This window comes from Oncorhynchus keta, chromosome 10 (genome assembly GCF_023373465.1).
Source record: "Oncorhynchus keta strain PuntledgeMale-10-30-2019 chromosome 10, Oket_V2, whole genome shotgun sequence".
Classification (NCBI taxonomy): domain Eukaryota; kingdom Metazoa; phylum Chordata; class Actinopteri; order Salmoniformes; family Salmonidae; genus Oncorhynchus; species Oncorhynchus keta.
In genome coordinates, this window is record NC_068430.1 from 49,964,303 (window position 1) to 49,980,622 (window position 16,320).

Consider the following 16,320-nt stretch of genomic DNA (forward strand, 5'->3'; position numbering starts at 1 on the left):
TCGCCTTCTGAATGATAGCGTGGTGAACAGGCCGTGGCTTGGGGTGTTGATGTCCTTGATAATCTTTTTGGCCTTCCTGTGACATCGGGTGCTGTAGATGTCCTGGTAGAACCCTTTTGGAGAGCCCTGCGTTTGCCGGCTGTGCAGTTGCCGTACCAGGTAGTGTTACAGCCCGACAGGATGCTCTAAATTGTGCATCTGTAAAAGTTTGTGAGGGTTATAGGGGCCAAGCCAAATTTCTTCAGCCTCCTGGGGTTGATGAGGCGCAACAACGCCTGTCTGTGTGGGTGGACCATTTCAGTTTGTCAGTGATGTGTACGCCGAGGAACTTAAAGCTTTCCACCTTCTCCACTGCGGTTCCGTCGATGTGGATAGGGAGGTGCTCACTCTGCTGTTTCCTGAAGTCCACAATCAGCTCCTTTTTTGTTGATGTTCAGTGAGAGGTTATTTTCCTGGCACCACACTCCCAGGGACCTCACCTCTTCCCTGTAGACTGTCTCGTCATTGTTGATAATCAGGCCTACTACTGTTGTGTCGTCTACAAACTTGATGATTGAGTTGGAGGCGTGCGTGGCCATTACAGTCATGGGTGAACAGGGAATACAGGAGGAGGCTGAGCACGCACCCTTGTGTGGCCCCTGTGTTGAGGATCAGCGAAAAGGAGATGGTGTTTCCTATCTTCACCACCTGGGGCCAGCCCGCCAGGATGTCCAGGATCCAGTTGCACAGGGTGGGGTTCAGACCCAGGGCTTCAAGCTTAATGATGAGCATGGAGGGTACAATGGTGTTGAATACTGAGCTATAGTCGGTCAATGAAGAGCATTCTTACATAGGTATTCCTCTTGTCCAGATGGGATAGGGCAGTGTGCACTGTGATGGCAATTACACCGTCTGTGGATCTATTGGGGCGGTAAGCAAATTTATGTGGGTCTAGGGCCGGGAGCCTTGCGAGGCTTAACACGCTTAAATGTCTGACTCACGGTCGGCCATGGAGAAGGAGAACCCACAGTCCTTGGTAGCGGGCTGCATCGGTGGCAGTGTGTGATCCTCAAAGCGGGCAAAGAAGGTGTTTAGCTTGTCTGGAAGCAAGACGTCGATGTTTGCGACGTGGCTGGTTTCCCCTTTGTAGTCTGTGATTGTCTGCCAGAGACGTCTCGTTTCTGAGCCGTTGAATTGCAACTCCACATTGTCTCTGTATTGACGTTTTCCCTGTTTGACTGCCTGACGTTTTGCGCAAATGCTGCCATCTATCCACGGTTTCTGGTGTGAGTAGGTTTAATAGTCACAGTGGGTACAGCATCTCCTGTACAACTCAGTCACCATATCCGTGTATTTGTCGATATTATTCTCAGAGGCTACCCAGAACATATCCCGGGTAACAAACCCTTGTTGGTGATTGCTTGAATTGATACAGTAAGTACTGACCCATTTCACAAGGTGACGTCTTAACACACCTACAGGGAGCTCCAAAAGTTTTTAGGACAGTGACACATTTTGTTGTTGTTTTGGCTCTGTACTCCAGCACTTTGGAATAATGATGAGTGAGAAAGTTAAAGCTCAAGGTTAGCATTTTGGGGGGGATATGATATTTATGCCTCTAACTTTCTCACTCATCAAAAGGTAGCATCCACTTTAATGTAGAAATGTTTAGAATTATTCTTACTTAAATTATTCTTACTTATTCTTACTTAAAACTTACTTACAATAAAAGTGACTCCAAAATGACACAATACATTATTTACCATTAATTTCTATTGGGCACAAAATTATCTGAAACAATTATCCAAAACAATCACCAAAAAATGTATAGAATTCCAAGCGTGATGTAGTCCTTGCGTGCTGTGAATATGGTATCAAATACTTAACTTTTTAATACTTTAATACACATACTGTACAAGTGAATTTGTCCCCCTTCCTTTGGTCACCTAAAATGTACAAAAGGTGCTGTAATTTCTAAACGGTTCACCAAATGTGGATGAAAATACCCTGAAATTTAATGTTCTGGTGTACGGTGTGAAATCAACAACAAACGTGTCACTGTCCCAACACATTTGGAGCTCACTGTATGTTCATTTGAAAATGTCATTTTAAAATAGATGCCTCTTATAACATGAAGGGTAAATTGACCTGCGCTAACACGTCTTGCTGGCTATTCCTGTGTGAAGTGGGTTGAACCACAGGTTCCACTCTGGCCTATCTAAAGTGCATGCCTGCAATGCCCCTGCAGATGTTGAGTGTGTTACTGGGGTTTTTGTATGTTGCACTAGCAGGCCTCCACTAGCACACAGGTCTGTGTGTGGCCGCTACTCCTACTGCCCACCTCACACCACAACATGCACCACCCTTACTGCCTAACACACACCACACACACCACCCCTACTGCCTGACACACACCTCCCCTACTGCCTGACACACCACACTACCACCCCTACTGCCTGACACACACCACACACACCACCCCTTCTGCCTGTGCTAGTAAAGGCCACGCGCCATTAAAGCTGGATGAACACAGATAAGCAGAAGAGAGAGAAACAGGAAAATGGCTGCAGGGACAAACTTGCTGCGAATATCAGAGATTGTGATGGAAATTAATTCTGCCAGCGAGGGAGGGCAGGCGAGGAAAGTGAAGTAAATCAGTGGCAGCGGTTTTTCGGCTGTGTTAGGGGGAGGAAATGCAGTGAGGCAGCATGGCCCCTGGGCAAGCTGAAGGGCCCTTCGTACTGGAACTCAATTATGCATCAGTCTGGTGATCCATTGAACATGGTCGCAGCTATGCTAATGGTTTATCAAGTTGCCCAGCTGCAGCCCCCGGCCACGGCACTGTGTCTGCGGAAAGGTCCCTCTTCCCAGGCAACATTAGAAATGTATTGGTGGTTGGGAAACGTGCATCTAATTAATGTTTTTGGAGCACGGTGCAAACTTGTGCAGAAGGTTCGCCCAGTGATGGTGTGATGGAAAAGCTGGGATTTGGAATAGAATGCCTGTCAGTTTATATGTGGATAATGGCAGAAATAATATGAACAAAATGTGTATAAAGATGACACGGGAATAAAAAAATGCATTTTTAGACCTACTGGAATTTACGTGTGAGTTTTGAAAAGAACAGCAAACAATACTAGATTAATCCCCATGTCAGCGACATTGCAAACATTGCTGATTTGTTCTCTAGACAAAATAAAATATTCAGTGCTACAACTGTCCTTGGAGGACAGTCAAAAGATTCATGTTGTATTGCTCAACAGTGTGTAATGTTGTTTACCTCCCTTGGTATGACCTTTTACACAGTCGACATATAGACTGTCGCTGTTCGATAGACACATGAAAACATATTAAAAGTACAGAGGTGCTGGGCTGGGCCATAGAGTAAATGGCTGCAGGTATTAGCAATATATTTCCTGCTTGCCTGACAACGGTGGCAATGGGTGTCAGCACTTCCTATTGGCAGAAGAGAGACCCAATAACTCAAAGGAAGAAAACAATCAATACACCCCCACCTCTGTTGTTCTGCTGGCGGTTTCACAACAGAATATGATGGACTGTGACCTTCATGCCTGTGCCGCTCTGCTAGAGCTTGCTAATTATTGTGCAAATGATAGCGGAGAGGCCGGTAATAAGCAAGACATCACATTCTGACAGGGAATTAGGATCTACCAGCCCCACCACCTTAGCTCTATTGTGGAAGAGTGCTATTACACATTTATTAAGCCCTTCGCTGTTATCTCGGGAAGGACATGTACCTTCTGGGGTGACTTATATTTGTTTTTCTCAGGTGCCAAGACACTTTGGGATATATGGGGCTTTGCACTGACCTGCTTTAGTGTCATCTAAGGGTATGAACAATGATTTATATATACACTATATGACATACTGTTTTGAAGCCAATGTGCCTCCATATTGGTACTCCCCCACCGTTGTAAAAAAAATGCTTGTTTATTCTATTGCAGATAAAATAATGCATACTTTTAAAAATCTAATAAAACATGAAAAAATATATTAAAACATTTCCTTAAAGTATATGTATATTTTTAAGTATTTAAGAAATACTTAAATACAATTTTAATTGAAACTCTGTAGAATTCCATTCATTTTTTGTGGAGGTCTGCTCCTTGTGCCAATATGGCCAATATGGCCAACTGGTGGCTTCAAAGCCTCTCATTGGCAAATACATAGCATCCGCAATGCAGGGTATATATACATCACTGGGTACGACCTTGAAAGGAATATGAGCCTCAGATCTTGTTCCCACATTGCTTCTATGTCACGTTTTGACCTTAGTTCATTTGTTATGTCCCTGTTTTAGTATGGTCAGGGCGTGAGTTGGGTAGGTTGTCTATGTTAGTTTTTCTATGATTTTCTATTTCTGTGTTTGGCCTGGTATGGTTCTCAATCAGAGGCAGCTGTCAATCTTTGTCCCTGATTGAAAACCATATTTAGGGAGCCTGTTTTCTCTTGTGTTTCGTGTGTGATTATTTTCTGTTTTCTGTTGTTTGTCTGCACCAGCCAGAACTGTTTTCGGTCGTTTCTCTTTGTTATTTCTGTTATTTCCGTGTTCATTCCAATAAATATGGACACATACCACGCTGCACCTTGGTCCTCACCTTCTTCCACCAACAACGGCACGTACAGAATCGCCCACCACCAAAGGACCAAGCAGCATGGTAACGAGCAGCAGGAGCAGCGCTATAAGGAGGAATGGACATGGGAGGACATTCTGGACGGCAAGGGTTGCTACACATGGGAGGAGATCCTGGTTGGAAGGGATCACCTCTCATGGGAACAGCTGGAGGCAGCCAGGAGAGCGGAGGCAGCAGGTAAAGGGAGCCAGCGCTTTGAGGGAACACGGCTGGCAAGGAAGCCCGAGAGGCAGCCCCAAAAATGTATTGGGGGAGGGCACACGGGGAATGTGGTTAAGTCATGTAGGAGATCTGAGCCAACTCCCGTGCTTACCGTGGAGAGAGGGGGACCGGGCAGGCACCGTGTTATGCAGTGAGGCGCACGGTGGCCTCGGTGCGCAGGCATAGCCCGGTGCGGTACATTGCAGCGCCTCGTATCGGCCGGGCTAGAGTGGGCTTCGAGCCAGGTGCCATGAAGCCGGGCTCAGCGCATCTGGTGTCTGGTGCGTCTCCTCGGGCCGGAGTACATGGCACCAGTCCTACGCATGGTGTCCCCGGTTCGCCAGCACAGCCCATTGTGGGCTATTCCACATCGCCGCACTGGCCTGGCTACGGGGAGCATTCAGCCAGGTAGGGTTGGGTAGGCTCGGTGCTCGAGAGCTCCAGTGCGCCTTCACAGTCCAGTCTATCCGGTGCCACCTCCATTCTAAGAGCAAATATTATTAATAACTTTCGGAAAGTATTCAGACCACTTAACTTTTTCCAAATGTTGTTAGGTTACAGCCCTATTCTAAAATGGATTTAAAAAATACAAATCCTCTGCAATCTACACACAATACCCCATAATGACAAAACAAAAACTTATAAGTATAAAAAAAATTAAAACAGCTTATTTACATAAGTATTCAGACCCTTTGCTATGATCCTCGAAATTGACCTCAGGTGCATCCTGTTTCTATTGATCATCCTTGACATGTTTCTACAAATTGATTGGAGTGGGAAATTCAATTGATTGCACATGATTTCGAAAGGCACAAACCTGTCTACAGTATATAAAGTCCCAAGGTTGACAGTGCATGTCAGAGCAAAAACCAAGCCATGAGGTCGAAGGAATTATCCGTAGAGCTCCGAGACAGGATTGTGTCAACGCACAGATCTGGGGAAGGGTACCAAAACATTTCTGCCGCATTGAAGGTCCCCAAGAAAACAGTGGCCTCCAACATTCTTAAATTGAAAACATTTGGAACCACCAAGACCCTTTTTAGAGCTGGCTGCCCGGCCAAACTGAGCAATCGGGGGAGAAGGGCATTGGTCAGGGAGGTGACCAATAACCCGATGGTCACTCTGACAGAACTCTAGAGTTCCTCTGTGGAGATTGGAAAACCTTCCAGAAGGACAACCATCTCTGCTGCACTCCACCTTTATGGTAGAGTGGCCAGACGGAAGCCACTCCTCAATAAAAGGCACATGACAGCCCGCTTGGAGTTTGCCAAATTGCACCTAAAGAGTCTCAGATCATGAGAAACAAGATTCTCAGGTCTTATAAAAGATTTATAAAGATTTAACTCTTTGCCCTGAATGCCAAGCATCATGTCTGGAGGAAACCTCACACCATTGCTACAGTGAAGCATGGTGGTGGCAGCATCATGCTGTGAAGTCAGGATTGAGGCAAAATAGTACAGCAAAGCTTCCGAGAGCTCAGGACCTCAGACTGGGACAACGACAGGACAACGACCATAAGCATACAGCCACGACAGCGCAGGAGTGGCTTTGGAACAAGTCTCTGAATGTCCTTGAGTGGCAGAGCCAGAGTCCAGACTTGAACCCAATCAAACATCTCTGGGGAGACCGGAAAATAGCTGTGCAGTAACGCTCCCCATCCAACCTGACAGAGCTTGAGATGAATGGAAGAATGGAAGAAACTCCCCAAATACAGGTGTGCCAAGCTTGTAGCTGTCACGCCTTGGTCTTAGTATTTTGTGTTTTCTTTAATTATTTGTTCAGGCCAGGGTGTGACATGGGGTTATTGTATTGTCGTATTGGGATTTTTGTAGGCATTGGGATTGTGGTTGATTAGGGGTGTGTCTAGTATAGGCTTGGCTGCCTGAGGCGGTTCTCAATCAGAGTCAGGTGATTCTTGTTGTCTCTGATGGGGAACCGTATTTAGGTAGCCTGGCTTTCACTTTGTATTTCGTGGGTGATTGTTCCTGTCTCTGTGTAGTGTTCACCAGATAGGCTGTAATTAGGTTTCACGTTCCGTTTGTTGTTTTTGTATATGTATAAGTTATTTCGTGTATCGCAATCCTTCATTAAAGATCATGAGTAACAACCACGCTGCATTTCGGTCCGACTCTCTTTCGACAAACGAAGAACGCTGTTACAGAATCACCCACCTACACACGGACCGAGTGGCGTGGTAACAGGCAGCAGGAGCTGCGAAGGGAGGACGTTATGGACAGCAGAAGCTTGGAGTATACGACGTGGGAAGAAATAGACAGGTGGGCGGTCGACCCAGAGAGAGTGCCGGAGCCCGCCTGGGATTCGCTGGAGCAGTGCGAAGAGGGCTATAGGAGAATGGAGTCGAAGAGAAAGACACGGCGGCGCAGAAAGAAACCTGAAAGTCACCCCCAAAAATGTATTGGGGGAGGGCTCAGGGAGAGAGTGGCAGAGTCAGGAGTCAGACCTGAGCCAACTCTCCCTGTTAATCGTGAGGAGCAGCGATCAAAGGACTTCGGGACTTGGGAGGAGATATTAGACGGAAAAGGACCCTGGGCTCAGCCTGGAGAATATCGCCGTCCCAAGGAAGAACTGGAGGCGGGAAAAAGCGGAGAGACGCTGGTATGAGGAGGCAGCACGGCGACGTGGATGGAAGCCCGAAAAGCAGCCCAAAACAATTATTGGGGGGGGGGGCTTACAGGGAGTATGGCTACGCCAGGTAGGAGACTCCCTGTGCTTACCGGGGGGCTAGAGAGACCGGGCAGGCACCGTGTTATGCTATGGAGCGCACAGTGTTTCCAGTGCGGGTGCATAGCCCGGTGCGGTTCATACCGGGCTAGAGTGGGCATCGAGCCAGGTAAGGTTGGGCAGGCTCGGTGCTCAAGAGCTCCAGTGCGCCTGCACGGTCCGGTCTATCCAGAGCCACCTCCACACACCAGTCCTCCGGTAGCAGCTCCCCGCACCAGGCTTCCTGTGCGTGTCCTCGCTCCAGTATTACCAGTGCCAGCACCACGCCTCAGGCCTACAGTGCGCCTCGCCTCTCCTGTGCTGTCGGAGTCTCCCGCCTGTTCAGCGCTGTCAGAGCCTTCCTCCTCTACAGCGCTGCTGGAGTCTCCTGTCTGTTCAGCGCTATCAGAGCCTTCCTTCCCTCCTGCGCTGTCGGAGTCTCCCGCCTGTTCAGCGCTATCAGAGCCTTCCTTCCCTCCTGCGCTGTCGGAGTCTCCCGCCTGTTCAGCGCTATCAGAGCCTTCCTCCTCTACAGTGCTGCTGGAGTCTCACGCCTGTTCAGCGCTATCAGAGCCTTCCTCCTCTACAGCGCTGCTGGAGTCTCCTGTCTGTTCAGCGCTATCAGAGCCTTTCTTCTCTCCTGCGCTGTCGGAGTCTCCCGCCTGTTCAGCGCTATCAGAGCCTTCCTCCTCTACAGCGCTGCCGGAGCCTCCTGCCTGTTTGAAGCAGCCAGAGCTGCCAGTCTGCATGAAGCAGCCAGAGCTGTCAGTCTGCAAAGAGCTGCCAGTCTGCAAGGAGCTGCCAGTCTGCATAGAGCAGCTAGATCCGCCAGTCAGCCATGATCTTCTAGATCTGCCAGTCAACCAGATTCTTCCAGATCTGCCAGTCGACCAGTCTCTTCCAGATCTGCCAGTCAACCAGAATCTTCCAGATCCGCCAGCCAGCCAGGATCTACCGGAGCCTACTACCTGCCTGAGCTTCAGCTCAGTACTGGGCTTCCTCTCAGTACTGGGCTTCCTCTCAGTACTGGACTTCCTCTCAGTACTGGGCTTTCGCTCAGTACTGGGCTCCCCCTCAGTTCCGGACTGCCCCTCAGTTCCGGGCTGCCCTCTCAGTCCCGAGCTGCCCCTCAGTCCCGAGCTGCCCCTCAGTCACGAGCTGCTCCTCAGTTCAGTGGGGTTCTGGGTGAGGACTATTAGGCCATGGTCGGCGGCGAGGGTGGATTATCCCAGGACGCGAAGGGGAGGAACTAGGACATTAATGGAGTGGGGTCCACGTCCCGAGCCGGAACCGCCACCATGGACAAACGCCCACCCGGACCCTCCCTATGGTTTTGAGGTGTGTCCGGGAGTCCGCACCTTAGGGGGGGTTCTGTCACGCCTTGGTCTTAGTATTTTGTGTTTTCTTTAATTATTTGTTCAGGCCAGGGTGTGACATGGGGTTATTGTATTGTCGTATTGGGGTAACAACCACGCTGCATTTCGGTCCGACTCTCTTTCGACAAACGAAGAACGCCGTTACAGTAGCGTCATACCCAAGAAGACTTGACGCTGTAATTGCTGCAAAAGGTGCTACAACAAAGTACTGAGTAAATTGATTAAATGACGGCCATAGGTGGCACACAATTGGTCCAGCGTCGTCCGGGTAAGGGGAGGGTTTGGCCGGGATCGGCCGTCATTGTAAAATAAGGATTAGTTCTTAACTACTTGCCTAGTTAAATAAAGGTTAAATAAATACAAATATTTAAAACGTAAAGGGTCTGAAGAAATGTAATATTTGGCTATTTTGTTTTATAAATTAGCAACAATTTTAAAAAACTATTTTTGCTTTGTCATTATGTGGTATTGTGTGTAGATTGACGAGTAAAAAAAATATTTAATCAATTTTAGAATAAGGCCGTAACGTAACAGACATTGCCTCCCAGAGCTCTCCACACAGACACACAGGAGGCCGGGGAGCAGCTTCACACTGTTCTGTTCAATAGAATCAACTTTAGTCCTTTCAACTCTTGTCTTTAAAGTCCTTTTTTGTTATTTTACACACTCAATTTACATACCATAGAATTCTGAATCTCTCAAAATGCAATGCCTATAGTCAAGAGTGCGAATTACACCACGGCATGGGGGGTCTCTATATTTAAAAAATGATGGGCCTATTAGTAAAGACGGTATTTAAACGGTAAAGATGAATGACCTTTTAATGTGTCACACAACATTTCATAATTTTTTCATCTGATTGTCAAACAAATCACTTCAAAAAGTAGGCTTCCTGTGCATGTTCATCCACTCTGTCACATTCTGACCTTTATTTCCTTTGTTTTGTATTTAGTTAGTATGGTCAGGGCGTGAGTTGGGTGGGCAGTCTATGTTTGATTTTCTATGATTTGGGGATTTCTATGTTTCGGCCTAGTATGGTTCTCAATCAGAGGCAGGTGTCATTAGTTGTCTCTGATTGAGAATCATACTTAGGTAGCTTGGGTTTTCACGGTTCTTGTTTTTGTTAGTTTGTTCATGTGAAGTGATTTATTAAAACATGAATCAAAATAACCACGCTGCGCTTTGGTCCGCCTCTCTGTCAATGGAAGAAAATCCTTACAGAATCACCCACCAACCAAGGACCAAGCTGCGTGGTAAAGAGAGGCAGCAGCAACAGCAGCAGCAGGAGAAGCGACAGGTGCAGCAGGTGCAACAGCAGCAGCAGCAAAGGCAGCAGCAGGAGAAGCAGCAGTGGGAGAAGCTGCACTATTTGGATAAATGGACTTGGGAGGAGATTCTTGACGGAAAAGGACCCTGGGCACAGGCTGGGGAATATCGCCGCCCCAAAGCAGAGCTGGAGGCAGCGAAAGCTGAGCGGCGGCGATATGAGGAGGCAGCACGGCAGTGCGACAGGTACGAGAGGCAGCACCAAATTTTTTGGGGGGGGGACAGACGAGGTGTGGTACTAAGCCAGGTAGCAGACCTGAGCTCACTCCTCGTGCTTATTATAAGCAGCGCATTACTGGTCAGGCACCGTGTTATGCGGTTAAGCGCACGATGTCGCCAGTACGTGCCCATAGCCCGGTGCGCTATAGGGCAGCCCCCCGAAAGTGCCATGCGAGTGTGGGCATCGAGCCAGGGCGTATGGTGCCTGCTCAGCGGGTCTGGTCGCCGGTACGCAGTTTTGGTCCAGGGTATCCTGCACCGGCTCTGCATGCTGTGTCTCCGGGGCGCTGGGAGGGTGCAGTGCATCCTCTGCCTGCGCTCCGCTCGTGTCGGGCAAATGTGGGATTGGAGCCTAAGGGAGAGGTGCGTGTAGTAAGCACTAGATCTCCCGTGCTTACCCACAGCCCGGTTCAACCTGTGCCTGCACTCTGGAGGGTCCGGGCTAGAGTAGTTGTCCAGCCTGGGGAAGTAGTGCCAAGGTTGCGCACCAGAGCTCCAGTGCTCCCCCACAGCCCGGTCCTTCAGGTGCCTCCTCCTAACACCAAGCCTCCTGAAGGTCTCCCCAGCCTGGTGGTTCCTGTGGCAGCCCCACGCACCAGGCTGTCTCTCTGTCTCCTCCCGGCAGGTGGTCCTGTCTGTCCGGCGCTGCTGCCGGAGTCTCCCGCCTGTCCGGCGCTGCTGCCGGAGTCTCCCGCCTGTCCGGCGCTGCTGCCGGAGTCTCCCGCCTGTCCGGCGCTGCTGCCGGAGTCTGAGGCGCCAGAGCCCCTCAGCCCAGAGGCGCCAGATCTTCTGCCCCTCTGTCCAGAGCTTCTGCCCCTCTGTCCAGAGCTTCTTCCCCGCTGTCCCGAGCAGCTGCCCCGCTGTCCCGAGCAGCTGCCCCACCTCTGTCCCGAGCAGCTGCCCCACCTCTGTACCGAGCAGCTGTCCCACCTCTGTCCCGAGCAGCTGTCCCACCTCTGTCCCGAGCAGCTGTCCCACCTCTGTCCCGAGCAGCTGTCCCACCTCTGTCCCGAGCTGCCCCTCTGAGAAAGCCACGGAAGCGGACAATAAGGCGGACTAAGACAATGGTGAAGTGGGGTCCGCGTCCCGCGCCAGAGCCGCCACCGCGGACAGACGCCCACCCAGACCCTCCCCTATAGGTCAAGGTTTTGCGGCACCTTTGGGGGGGTACTGTCACGTTCTGACCTTTATTTCCTTTGTTTTGTATTTAGTTAGTATGGTCAGGGCGTGAGTTGGGTGGCCAGTCTATGTTTGATTTTCTATGATTTGGGGATTTCTATGTTTCGGCCTAGTATGGTTCTCAATCAGAGGCAGGTGTCATTAGTTGTCTCTGATTGAGAATCATACTTAGGTAGCCTGGGTTTCACTGTGTGTTTGCACGCCCAATTTTTCAGTTTTTGATTTGTTAAAAAAGTTTGAAATATCCAATAAATGTCGTTCCACTTCATGATTGTGTCCCACTTGTTGTTGATTCTTCACAAAAAAATACAGTTTTATATCTTTATGTTTGAAGCCTGAAATGTGGCAAAAGGTCGCAAAGTTCAAGGGGGCCGAATACTTTCGCAAGAAAGAAATCATGTCCAATCAAATGAATTTACCACAGGCGGACTCCGATCAAGTTGTAGGAACATCAAGGATAATCAATGGAAACAGGATGCACCTGAGCTCAATTTTGAGTCTCATAGCAAAGAGTCTGAATACTTATGTAAATAAGGTATTTCTAATAACCTGTTTTCACTTTGTCATTATGGAGTATTGTGTGTAGAATGATACTTATTTAAATCAATTTTAAAATAAGACTATTACGTACCAACATTTGGTAAAAGGAAAGGGGTCTGAATACTTTCCTGAATGCACCGTACTGTCATTAAAATATAGCCTACTTGTTGGATGGATTGGATGCACATTGGTGTCTAGCTGTAGGCTAGTTGTCTCGTGATATTGTTGACCACCATCACCTGATCCAGGAAAGAAAACAAATCATTGATACAAAATAATAAAGCTAAATAAACGGTCTACTACTTCTGGCCACGGATGGCACGGAAAACACCAGTAGCCTATTCGCGTGCACCAACAAACAGCTGACTGACAAAAGCAAACGATGATAAATGAACAGATACATCTAATGTATTGGAATTAGGGCTATTTTTTTTATCAAGGCAGCGTGGAAAACAAATGGCGAAAATAAGGAAGTACAAAGGAAAATCTATGCTTAAAGTAGCTCAGTTGAAGCCAAAATTCAGCACTACTTAGTGGACAGAGCCGCCACATAGAAATTGGTTTAAACCAATGGTTTAAACCATGATGGAGATGTGGGGGTGATAGTTTTATTTGGAAGCTTTTATTTTCATATTTAACACTACATCTAAAACAAATAGGAGAATGGTTCAATTAGCATTATTTCGAGACTCCCCCAAAAGTTAGACTTTGTTGTATTTAGGGGAGTTAATGTCTCATTCAGGGATCTGAGTCCCCCCTAGCTCCCCCATAATTTGCACCTTACCTAAAGTAACAGTAAAACTGACAGTACTGGGTGACTCTTGGAACTTAGTTTTCAAATAACTGTGTCTGCAAACCCACTGTGCACAGACGTCAATTTAATGTCTATTACACACGTTGGTTCAACATAATTTCATTGAAATGACATGGAAAAAACATTGATTCAAACAGTGTGTGCCCAATTATTTTTTTTACATGTTTTATTTCACCTTTATTTAACCAGGTAGGCTAGTTGAGAACATGTTCTCATTTACAACTGCGACCTGGCCAAGATAAAGCAAAGCAGTGCAACACAAACAACAACACAGAGTTACACATGGAATTAAACAGACATACAGTCAATAACACAATAGAGAAAAAAAAGTCTATATACAGTGTGTGCAAATGAGGTAAGATAAGGGAGGTACGGCAATAAATAGGCCATAGTGGCAAAATAATTACAATTTAGCAATTAAACACTGGAGTGATAGATGTGTAGAAGATACTGGTGTGCAAAGAAGCACAAAAAAATAACATTATGGGGATGAGGTAGTTGGATGGGTTATTTACAGATGGGCTATTTACAGATGGGCTGTGTACAGGTGCAGTGATCTGTGAGATGCTCTGACAGCTGGAGCTTAAAGTTAGTGAGGGACATATGGGTCTCCAGCTTAAGTAATTTTTGCAATTCGTACCAGTCATTGGCAACAGAGAACTAGAAGGAAAGGCGGCCAAAGGAGGAATTGGCTTTGAGGGTGACCAGTGAAACGTACCTGTTGGAGAGCGTGCTACGGCTGGGTGCTGCTATGGTGACCAGTGAGCTGAGATAAGGTGGGACTTTCCCTAGCAAAGACTTATAGATGACCTGGAGCCAGTGGGTTTGGTGACGAATATGAAGCGAGGGCCAGCCAACGAGAGCATACATGTCGCAATGGTGGGTAGTATATGGGGCTTTGGTGATGCAACGGATGGCACTGTGACAGACTGCAAGTAGTGTTGGAGGCTATTTTGTAAATGACATCGCCGAAGTAAAGGATCGGCAGGATAGTCAGTTTTACGAGGGTATATTTGGCAGCATGAGTGAAGGATGCTTTGTTGTGAAACAGGAAGCCAATTCTAGATTTAATTTTGGATTGGAGATGCTTAATGTGAGCCTGGAAGGAGAATTTACAGTCTAACCAGACACCTAGGTATTTGTAGTTGTCCACATCTTCTAAATCAGAACCATCCAGAGTACTGATGCAGGGCGGGCGGGCAGCGATCGTTTGAAGAGCATGCATTTAGTTGCAATGGGAAGTGACAGAAGTCTGTTAAGTGATGGCAACCTTGATGTTATTTGGTTTTCTTTTGTCCATCATTATCGATTGTTGAAAGGAATTCTGCATATCTTGTCTAGTATTTCTCTATTAACTCATAGCACCTCATTAAACCAACGCAGTTTTGTCCTTGCAGCAAGTAGAATATCTACCACAGCAAAACATCCACCAGGGGACTTACAGTATAATTCCAAAACAAAACAAAAAAAGTTGAAGAGCAACTTATCATCCAAAGAAAAGGAACTTACAATTTTTGTTTATCATCCTTTTTCCCCCCTCATCGCAGATATTTTGAGGTTCCTAACCAAGATGTCTCTGAAGGTTCAGACCAGCAACGTCACGAACAAGAACGACCCCAAGTCCATCAACTCACGCGTGTTCATCGGTAACCTCAACACAGCGGTGGTGAAGAAGATGGATGTGGAGACCATCTTCTCGAAATATGGCCGCATGCTGGGCTGCTCTGTGCACAAGGGCTACGCCTTTGTCCAGTACGCCAGCGAGAGGCATGCCAGTGGGGCTGTTATTGGGGAAAATGGAAGAATGCTGGCGGGACAGACTTTGGGTGAGTCCTGTTTGGGTTCTTCTCTCATTCGTCTGAATAGTGAAAAGTACCCAGCTAGCACATAACGTTCTAAGAACCATATGTTTCTTAGAGTTTGGTGAGAGCGTGGTTGACCTATGGTTATGTTTGCATACAACCTTCCCACAACTTTCTGGGAATGGTGCATGATAGCTGCTTGGTTTAGGAACATTCTCAGCCAGTGCTTCATTTGTAAATTTGGAGGTGCCGGAACAAAAAGTGAGCTCGAAAGGGGGGTGACCTGGGGAGCTCTGAGTTACCAGAATGCATGAAAACAAAAATCACCTTTATAAAGAAGCATTGCATGCATATCATCTCATTTGCGTAGTAGCATAGAGCAGTAGGGTAGAGGCACTTACAGAAGTTGCATACATGGAGAATATTTTTTTGTGGCCTAGGATCTGGGAAAATGTTGGCCTTGCATTTCATGCAATTCTACATAATAAAAAATGTGGCATAATATTTTTTTATGCCGCGTTCGAAACAACTGGGAATTCGGAACTGGGAAATCTCCAACTTCAGTGCATTCAAGACAGCTGGGAACTGTCACTCAACTCGGAATTCCAAGTTGGGAACTCGGGCCTCTTTCCAGAGCTCCAGCTTTCCGACCTGAAGTTAACGGACGTCATGAATCGACCTAGTTTTTTCTGAGTTCCCAGTTATCTTGAAAGCACCTTAATACCGCACAAATGATCAAAATGACAGGCTACTTTGACACTGACTAACTGAGAATCTAATAATGAACCTTGTCTTGAATCCATCAATAGCCTGGGTGTGTGGAGACATGTTGGCTACAATATGAGGAGGAAATTATAGTCATAAAAATACTTTCCAGTTTCACTGACTCACCCAATGATGTGTAGCTCACTTGCTGGTGATGGCCCATGCACTAGTTCTAAAAGCCTCTCTCTTTCTTGTTTTACTTTGTAAAACAATATTTGGAAGTTGATGAAATATTTCAGTAGCCTACAGCAGACAAATTGGGGTCGTCTCTTTTCAGAAGGAGCCATTTGTCTTCCAACCTGTGTTTTTCCACGATTGTATTTGAAATATTGTGAAAGGCCTGTTTTGTTTGCATGCTGTTTGTTCACGGACAGATTTGACCTGTGTTCCCTACTGTAGTCTATGCCTTGTTATTGGGCTACACTCCACAGCTCGGCTATTTTTTAAAGAAGCTATTGATCTTCTGTGGTTAAATTATAGGCTTTGTCATGGTGTAGTAGGCTATTCTGAATGATTTAATTTCTTTTTGAACAGTAGGTCTAACTTTGGCAAATTTATTTCAATAAATCAGGGGTACTGAAGCTCCACCATAAGCATTCGGGCGGCTATGATTTCTATAAGGAAATAAATAATGAAGTGCAACGCTTGAGCGATGAGAGTTGCGGACTCATGTCAATCAGAGAGAGAGATCATAGAAAGTGAATCTCATTCTAATTCTGTGAGTGATACAGACTCGCTTCTCA

At 47.0% G+C, this 16,320-nt stretch overlaps 1 protein-coding gene across 1 annotated transcript in view; it reads left to right on the forward strand.

Annotated features, from left to right (window-relative positions):
- The window catches only part of raly (RALY heterogeneous nuclear ribonucleoprotein), a 154,493-nt gene that overhangs the window by 76,241 nt on the left and 61,932 nt on the right, over window positions 1-16,320 (forward strand). Inside the window, exon 3 of the mRNA XM_052527247.1 lies at window positions 14,558-14,836. Coding sequence (XP_052383207.1) covers window positions 14,581-14,836 — 256 coding nt within the window. The 5' untranslated portion in view covers window positions 14,558-14,580. The remainder of the gene's footprint in view (window positions 1-14,557; window positions 14,837-16,320) is intronic.